At 43.2% G+C, this 9,812-nt stretch overlaps 1 protein-coding gene across 1 annotated transcript in view; it reads right to left on the minus strand.

Annotated features, from left to right (window-relative positions):
• Positions 1–1,839: 1,839 nt before the first annotated feature.
• Positions 1,840–9,812, minus strand: part of OLAH (oleoyl-ACP hydrolase) — a 24,462-nt gene continuing 16,489 nt past the window's right edge. The window contains exons 4-7 of the mRNA XM_013007595.1: positions 6,186–6,285; positions 4,946–5,109; positions 2,304–2,389; positions 1,840–1,979 (exon numbers count right to left, since the gene is read on the minus strand). Coding sequence (XP_012863049.1) covers positions 1,840–1,979; positions 2,304–2,389; positions 4,946–5,109; positions 6,186–6,285 — 490 coding nt within the window. The remainder of the gene's footprint in view (positions 1,980–2,303; positions 2,390–4,945; positions 5,110–6,185; positions 6,286–9,812) is intronic.

The following is a 9,812-nucleotide window of genomic DNA, read 5'->3' on the forward strand; positions in this document are numbered from 1 at the left end:
GAATTAATTGTAAACACAGAGAACACAGAAACTAATAGGGTAGCTCTATTCACTGCATAAAGGCTACAGTATGAATAGAAGGATAGATTGAATTCATGTACTCAATAAGTATACACTGGACATCTAGGTTGGTTTTGAATGTCAGATATTTGGAAAATAAGGCTGATACCCATCTTCATTAAGTTTTGCCTAAAAATAATCTGGCCTCTTCTGCAGTAATGCCAACACCCTGGTCCCACCAGGAGAAGACATCACAGTGGGAGCGCTGAACCCTCCCAGCTGTGGCCGGGGGCTGCTCTTCCCATGGGAACTACACCTCCCCCCAAGTGGAGAAGTAGGAGGGACAGCTGACCCCAAAGGCCTGGCTTTGCCTGTGCTTTGAGACCCTTTTGTGGACTCTCTTGAACAAACACTTTTCAAATTAATCCTCACGAATCCAAATGACTTTTGTACCAGTCCTTCAGTGAAGGGGCCCTGGAAATGGTACCAAGGTAGAGTACAGCCCACACTAACCATTTAACATAATGTGCTCTGACAATTCTTTGAACAAATTGCTAGCTCAACCTTCTTATGTGAACTCTATCTCAAAGTTCCCGGCCTCCAGAATGAATTCCCTATTACCTGGGCTGTGTTAACAAGGCAGGCTGCGTTCTGAGAAATACCTCCTAGATGCTTTTTCTTGCAGCTTACTTACGAGTCTGTTATCTTTACATAGTTTCAAAACGACAACATGATCTCAGGTCATGAGGCCATAAACATAGCCATGCATTTTAAAGTCGGCATTTTAATGTGCTGATTCAGCATTAAAATGTACAGAGTCAGCATTTCGATGTACCGAGCAGTCTAACTGGTAAGAAAGAGCGATCAGCCACATTCAGGAGCGAGCGGAGTTTATTGTGAAGCTCAGCAGTAAGGGAGTCAGGGGTCCGGGTGCACAGTCAAGCCCTGAAGAGACAAACGGTTTGAGATAACGTGACACTGGGTTGTCCCTCCCTTCAGTAGGCATCTGTTATGTTCTGCCACTATTTTGACGCTGGCCATTCTCTCTGTTTCTGCCCCTCCTCCCCCACCTTCAGTTCTGCTTTGTGTCCAGTTGTTAATCTTCCTCCCGATGTCAAGTTCAAAGGACGGCAGAGCGAGGCTTCTGCTGATCTCAGAGTCAGGCTATCAGGCCTGGCGTTGATGCTGGACCCTTCCATATGCCACTGACCAGACTTAGATAGGGTGTCCATAAAGGACTTTCATCCTGGGTCCCAGCTGGCTATCATCAGGGTAGCAGGGCCACACAGAGCCCGCAGGCAATTGACGGAGAGCAAACCTTTCAGCAGAAGGTTCAGGATCGCAGGCATTCTGAAGATTCGCAGAGAGAGACTCCAGGGAGGAGTCAGGGCTGTTAAGTTTACTCACACGAGAGAGTTCATTTTCTTATGAAGTGGGATCCAGGCGTCATTGATCCAAGAATACAGCAATAGTATGCGAATGAAAAAAATCAAGAATGCAATAGCAAGCAGTTCCCATGATAACAATTTCTATTATTAAAATAACTGAAAGGGGAAAAAAGATAATTTTCCAAGCAGGAGTTTTGCTGATACACTCGCCACAAATGAGAATCTCAGGTAAAGAAAGAGACAAGATGCTGCCGGACCTGTGCTTTACTCCTCCCTCTTTCATCGCCAGGGCAGACGTGTGCTGTGGAGAAACACAGGTTCGGCAAGCCAACCTGATAGTGGGAACGATCGAATTTTTCCATGGTTGGATAGCATTAATGCGGCATTTCTGAGTAGTGAAGAAGCAGACTACATAATCGCTGATGATTTTAAGATGCACAGGAAGAGGGATCTAATAGGAGATGGTGGAGAGTTCGAGACATTTGGTTATGTGGTTCTGGATGAAGGCCTCGTGGGAAGGCTCCATGAGATAAAAGTGACCCCCTTGGCGGTGGTACATGCCAAAACTTCCACTGGTTATATCTTTCCAGCCTAAAATGAAACAAATATTTAATCACACGGGATACCACTCACAACCAAAGATTTATTTCCAGATATCGTTATCTCTGGAAAGCTGACACCCATGGTCGCGTTACCTCCAAGGTCTCATGTTCTGCATGCCCTGTGCTTTCCGTTGCTCTAACACAACACAGTGGAATTGTATGCTTCCTCTCATCTGTGCCCCCAAGAACTCTCTGTTTACACTAAATAAAGCTTGGGCCAATTTTCTACTCATCGCATGACTGTTACTTGACATTTATTGCGCATCATATTAAATCTTTCCATAAAATACCCAAAATATTGAAAAAATGTTACCTTCTAAATTGCTTATTATTTTATCTTCAGATCCAAAAATACATGTCACGTCACATGAAAGAACAGCCTTGAGTGGGGCATCAAAGCTGTGAACATAAAAGAGCCCATTGATGCTTTTTCATAATCAACACCCCAGAATAATTTCTTAACCCCGTAACTTCACTTACACATGCTGCACCCTCATTTCATTCCCTCTGACTCTTCCCAGCCAGGCAGACACTTGTCATCGGTGCCACTTCTGCCTGTCGGGACCTGCCTGAGACTCTCTGCAGTCCGGGACATTGTCCAAGGTCATCAACTTTTTTTTAAATCATTTTATAGGGGCTCATACAGGTCATCAACTTTTAGAGGCAGTATATAGCAGCTGGGCATGGAGTGTGCCTTCGAGTGAGGCGGGTCACAATGAGGACTCCCTCCTGTGATTTCCTGCAAATGGCTGTCTTTGCTGTTATTTGGTACCATTGAATTCATTCTGAGACATGGCAATTCCATGTGACAGAGTAGAATTGCTCCACAGGGTTTCTTAGGCTCTAACCTTTATGGGAACAGATCACCAGGTCTTTTGCCCTGGGGCTGAATTGCCAACCTTTGGTTAATGGTCCAGTGTTTGACCATTGAGTTAACAGGGAAAGGACTACCTCTGGCATCTCTCAGCTCTTCATGGTTCAGCAGAGGGTTGACATAATCAAGCAAAGGGGACCTCTAAGTTGGTTTTATCCATTCCAGTCCAACCCCATTTATTGAGGTTGGTGCTGGGTGCTGTTCTAAACACTGGGACACAGTGATAAATGAACACAGCCCCCACTCTCCTCTAGCTTACACATTGGCTAGGTACACAGATGATAATAATCAGACAACTTGTGAGTGAGGAAGCGTAGCCAAGTTCTGGGTGAGCTGAGAACACTGGGCAGGATAGTAAAGCGGGGTTAGGGCAGGGACGGTGGATCTGAAAGAATAGGGGGAAACTTGGCAAAAGTGGATGTGGGCAGGCAGGAAGGAGGGATAGAATGAACTTAATGACTGTTGAAGAAATGAAGAGAGCAAATTATGGTAGAAGAGGCAGACAAGGGCCAAGACTAGGTGATGTAAAAGATTTTGATCTTCTTTCTGTAGGGTAGTAGGAAACCATAACAAAAGATTTTAAAACAGTTCTTTAAATAAAAAATAAAAAAAGCAATAACCAAAGTTGGTTTTACCCTTCTGGCTCTGGTTGAGGAATGTATTGGAGAGGAATGAGAGGCACAATGTGACTGGTGGAATTCTGACTGGGGTCCGTTTCTGCCAATGCTGCTCATGTGCAACCACCACTAGTCTGTCAGTGGTGTCTGGATGAGACTGAACAGGTTTCAGTGAAGTTTTTAGACTAAGAGGGACTAGGAAAAAAGACTTGGTGATCTGTCCCTGTGAAAATACAGATCCAAAAGGTCTGATTCGCTTGTGCATGGATTTGCCATGAGTTGAGTGAGTTGAATGGTAGCCCACAGTTACAACGAAAGTACATAGGAGAGTCAATTAAGTGACTCTTTCCATAGTCCAGACAAGGATTTTGCTTTTGCCTAGGATACTTCTTCCAGGGAACTGAAAGGAGTATATGTAATATATATGTATATGTGTGTGTCTACACACATGTAATCTATGTATTGTATGCACATATATTATACACACATAAGTGCATTTTATCCATCTCTTATAAATGCAATTTCTATGCCAAGTTTCCATTAGTTGGAATTTTAAGCCTGTTCCAGGAAACTGAAATAAGTAGCATCCCTGTCCTAACAATGCGAAAAAGCAGGTAAATGACAAAAATCATCTCTTTCTTAAAAACAAACAAACAAACAAAAAAATCCCAACCCAACCCATCAAAGAGTTGAGGCTTCAATGCAAGACCAGAGGGTCAGGGCTCGCTAAGAGATGGGCATATGGCTAAGCTCACCAATGGTCATGTTTGGGAGGGTGGGGTGGTTGCTGTACAAACAGGTGAGAACAATCAACTAGAATTGGAACCTGTTTTCAGAGACCTAGTGTGGGATGGTGGGTCAAAATGGTAGAGCCAGAGGTCACACACACAGAGGGAATTCAAAGTTTACAGAATGTTAGGACTTCCTATCAGATGACTCCAGCATCAGTCCAAGTATCCCAAGACGGAAGAATGGACAGGCACCATGGAGCAGGACAAATTCTGAGAAAAAATTCACAAGCAAACCTGCCCTCTTCCCTGGCTCACCTTCGGCTTAACTCATTTTCAAGTTCTCAAGGGTTCCAACCCTGTTGGGAAGCTACTTCTGCATCTCATCTCTGAGAACCTGAGAATGCTTTGGCATTCATGCGCTGACAAATATTTATTATGTGATTAAAAATGTACCTCGAAAAATACATGTATTTGTATATATTTTTACACATATATGTAATACACGCACACAACTACACTTTATCCATCTTTTATAAATGCAGTTTCTGTGCCAGGCTTCCATTAGTTTGAATGTTAAGCCAGGATAAATAATATAGGTAGCCCCAAAGATCATGGACTCAAACTCCTAGAACGTTGTCTCCTGCTACACATAAACCCAGAGAACAGCCAATCAACATATTTCTATACATCTATACATCACTATTGCAAAAAGAAACGTGTCTTAGTGACTTACTTGTAAGTATTTAGCATGTGTACATCGGCCTTGAATATAAGAAAATACTCTTGAAATTCTTGGCTGTTGATTAAGAAACAGTTGGGAGTGCCTCCAAAGTCCATATAGGACCACTTAACTTCTTCTTCTGTTAATGTTTTCCCGTCTGGAATTTGAGGCTGGGACTTGGAAAGGAAACATTAATAACATAGATTTGATATTTCACAGCATACACTGGTTCATAAACTGAAAACTCTAATGAAGAGTAATTAAGTCAGTGTTAGGAAGTAAACTACTTTATCTACAGGTTTTAAGGGAGACCGAATTCTTCTCAAAAGCAGGGAGCAGAAAGTTGCCTAGTGATCCAGGGTCGCTGGATTCCTCTAGACTTGCATGCCTCCATCAATCAGGACCTTCTCCAGGTCAAGCCGAACCTACTGCCCCTGAGGCAATCCTGACTCCCAGTGGCCCTCTAGGACAGGGTAGCACTGCTATGTGGGGGTCCGAGACTGTAACTGTGTACTGGAGCACAAACCTTCATCTTCCTCTCTCTAGAGAAGGAAAAGTCAAAAGAGCAGGGGTGGGCATGGGTAGGGGGAAGTACAGCAACCCTGGCTTTACAAAGTCATGCTTGCTCAGGAAATTTGACCCACTGCCCGCTTCTTATCCAGTGACTTTCCTGAAAGTTGAGTGCGTTCCCAGGTGACTCAGGTTGAAAGCACTTACCGTCAGTGTTAACTAGGAAGTGCCAGGGCAGACATGACCTGGGGAAGAGCCAAAGTGCTCTCTGTTTTTAGAGTTGTAGAGAGATGATGGTGTTGACAAAGGTTTGAGAGACTTTGCATTAACAAGGTATATGCCTGCCCTCAGGCGATCCTAGACCCAAATCCCCCAGATCGCAAAATTGAAGGTGAGCAAATAAACAAACAAACAAATGACAACCAACACCACTCAGGTGCTGTCAAGACAGTTCCAATTCTTGGGGTCCCTCAGCAGGGCACATAGAAGCTAGGCTCCATGGGGTTTCCAGTGCCTGATCTGGGGAGAGAAGGTCCCCAGACTTTCCTCCCCAGATGCCTCTGGGTACATTTCAATTGCCAATCACTTCATTTCGTATCTGGTTCTTTATGTCATCCAAGGTCTCCAGCAAAAGAAGAATTTGATTTCCCCTGGCACACCGCCCCCCCCCCCCCCCCCCCCCCCCCCCGACTGCCATCCCCCTCCTAGTCACCCTCTCTCTATGGAAAAGTACACTACTTACATGAGGAGGAGTTGCACTTGATACAAAGAAATGCACTGGCTCTAGATTATATTGTTCTTTGAGTTGTCTTGCAGTCATAAAGGCAAGATAGTTTCCCATACTAAAGTAGGAAAAGGAAAAAAAATGATAATAGCTCTTCAACAAAACTCATGATAATCCACCTGGAGTCAAACAAAGACAAGTAAGGATTAGAAACACAGCAATGTCATGAGATAATGAGAAGAAAAGATTAAATGAGTTGGTTGTTGTTGGTGGTCCCCCTCAAATCGGTTCCAACTCATATGTACAACACAACACAGCCTGGTCCTGCACCATCCTCACAATTGCTCCTTTGTGTGGACTCAAGGTTTCAGCCACTGTGTCAATCCATCTAGTTGAGGCTCTTCTGCCTCTTTATTGCTCCTCTACTTGACCAAGCTTGATGTCCTTCTCCAGGGACTAGAGTCTGCTGATAATGTGGCCAAAGTGTTGCCATCCTTGTCTCTAAGAGGCATTTCTGGCCATACTTCTTCCAAGACAGATTTGTTTATTCTTCTGGCAGTCCATGATACTTTCCACAGTCTTTGCCCGTGTGTTAGTCTGGGTACTTTAGAGAAACAAATCCACATGTATAAGAAGCTCATGTATAAGAGAGAGTTTTGTATAAAGGTTAAGTGCACATCAGGAAAACATCCCAACCCAGTGCTGCCCAAGCCCCCATGTCCAACATTAACCCATATGTCCAACACCAATCCACAAAGTCCTCCTCCATCTCACAAAACACACACAATGATGCCAACTGCAGGAGGAAAGCCGAGTCAGTGAACGTGTAAATATCTCAGTGCTGGCAGGGGTCTCCACACAGGTGCTCCCAGGGGTGCACGGGGGTCGTCTATGTGGCTTCGCCTTGGGGATGTCTTGCAGGAAGTGAGCCTTGCCAGCTGAAGCAGGGAACTGGTTAAGGCAGTTGCACTCTGGTCCAACCATCAGAAAGCAAGAGACCCAAGAACTAGAAAGGTGAGGTTCATGGAGCCATTTATCCTTGGCACAATAAACTAACTACCTCAGTCAACACCATAATTGAAACACATCAATACTTCATTGGTCTTCCTTCTTCACTGTCTAACTTTCACAGGCATGTGAGGCAATTGAAAAATACCATGGTTTGGGTCAGGAGCACCTCAGTTCCCAAAGCAAGATATTTGCTTTTTAGCACTTTAAAGAGGTCTTGTGCAGCAGGTTTACCACGTGCAATGCGTCCTTTGATCCCTTGACTGCTGCTTCCACGAACATGGTGGATGAAATCATTGTCAACTTCAAACTTTTCTCCGTTTATCATGTTGATACCTACTGGTCCAGTTGTGAGGATTTTGGTCTTCTTACATTAAATCCTAAAGCATACCAAAGCCTGCAATCCTTCTCATCACCAAGTGCTTTAAGCCCGCCTCACTTTCAGTAAGCAAGGTTGTGCTGCCTACACATCTACATATCATTAACAAGTTATTAATAAACCTTCCCTCAACCCTGATGCTGCATTCATCTTCATTAGTTGGATAGTAACTACAATCCACTTATAAGAAGGTTTTATTTTTCCATAATCCATATCAACATTAAAAAATATATCAGAATTCCCCTGGACACTTCAAGCTACAATTTAGTACTTAATTTCCACAATGTCTAGAAATTAATTCACAAGATTCCTTTTCTCTTTTAAAGATGTATAACATGATTTCTTTCATAGTACGTATCAGCAGTTTTCAAAGTGTGGTCAGAGGACTCTCTGGAGGTCCCCAAGCCCCTTTCAAGGGGTCCATGAGGTTAAAACTACTTTCATAATAGTAATAAGATGTTACTTGCCTTTCTACATCTTAAGAGTCCACAATTCCATTTTCTAGCAGTTACATAACATGAAATATTGTGACAATTTAAGTGCAGAAGCAGAGCCGAGGGTCTTGAAACCCAAAAGGTTGTAATGTGCTGGCATATATCATGTAGACAATATTAGCAGAGGTTATTCCCTTGTAAGTAAAGAATTTATACATTGTGCCAGGTTTTTTGTGCCAACATGACACCTGTAAGAAGATATGGGTAGAGTTTAGCCTGTCAATCAGGTTGTGGCTTGATGATGTCCTTTAGAGGTGTAACCGAGATAAAAGGCTCTCTGGAGGCTGCCCCCCTTCCTCTCCCTTATGGTCTATCTATCTATCTATCTATCTATCTTTTATCTATCTATCTATCTATCTATCTATCTATCTATCTATCTATCTATCTATCTTGGTTTTGCTCCTCTAGGGAACCCTAAGTAACACACACACTTATGAGAGAAGGAAACGCTGTCTAGTGCTCACTGTGGAAGCATCATTGGGGGTAGGTGATTTGGATATATGTACCAGGAGCTGTAATGCCATGCATATCATTTAATTAAATTCTGGGAATTTATCTTGAGAAACTTGGAAGGTAGGTATAGAACTCTCAGTGAAATGTTACTGATAACAGAAAAAGTTAGAAATAACCCTTCTGTCCATAAAAAGTGAATCATGGAATAATGTGTACTTAGAGGCTGTGTAAGATGTCCTCAGAAACATTAAGTGACAAAATTCGGTTGGATCCTCTAGTCCCATAAGGAGTCCCTGAAGCCCACAGGGGCAGTTCTACCCTGTCCCATAGAGCTGTTATGGCTCAGAATAGACTCAGTGGTAGCGAGTTTGGTTTTTGCTATCATATAAAAATACTATGGGACCACATCAAAATTTTAAAGCATCTTTATCTGGGTTAGTTAGAATGAGGGCATTTTATTTTTTCCATTTTTGTTGGATAATATTTATAAATATTACATACTGCGTTAATCAGTGTATTAATAAGAAATATATCCATGTCTTGAATAATATATACTCAACATCATAATATTCTAATCAGTCTATCAGGAGAGTCCAGCCCCTCGAGAAGGACATCATGCTTGGTGAAGTCGCGGGGCAGTGAGAAAGAGGAAGACTCTGGATCAGGAATGAATGAGATGGCTGCAACAGTCGCTCTGACATAGGAACCATGATGTGGCTGGCCCAGGCCACACAGGTAAGGCTGCTGCATGTAGGCCATGTGTCGGGTGGGCGAGTCAGACGGACAGGATGGCAGCTGACCACCGCAACAGCCTGAAACATTCACTGAATCCATCTACCTAGCCACTTGTGATGATTAGTCACTGAATCTTCACCAATGGGAATCATTGGTGATCCAGCTTTATAGAGACCATAGCTCATTCAGGGAGCCTAAAGCCAGGTGACAACATCCTGCTAAGAGATGATCAGAAGTCTGGGCTGCAGGGCCTACCTCAATGTACAACCTAACTTAAGAAATAGACCCTGTTTTTCTAACTGTTTAAAAAATCATTTTATTGGGGGTACTTACACCTCTAATCACAATCTATCCATCCATTGTGTCAAGCACATTGAAAAAAATCATTTTATTAGGGGCTCACACAACTCTCATCACAATCCATACAGACATCAACTGTGTAAAGCACATTTGTACATTCATTGCCCTCATCATTCTCAAAACATGTCCTCTCCACCCAAGCCCCCTGTATTAGGTCCTCATTTTCCCCCTCCCTTGCTCCCCACTCCCTCGTGAGCCCTTGATAATTTATAAATT

Source organism: Echinops telfairi, unplaced genomic scaffold (assembly GCF_000313985.2).
Source record: "Echinops telfairi isolate 266 unplaced genomic scaffold, ASM31398v2 ScPeMD7_7474;HRSCAF=8512, whole genome shotgun sequence".
NCBI classification, from domain to species: Eukaryota; Metazoa; Chordata; class Mammalia; order Afrosoricida; family Tenrecidae; genus Echinops; species Echinops telfairi.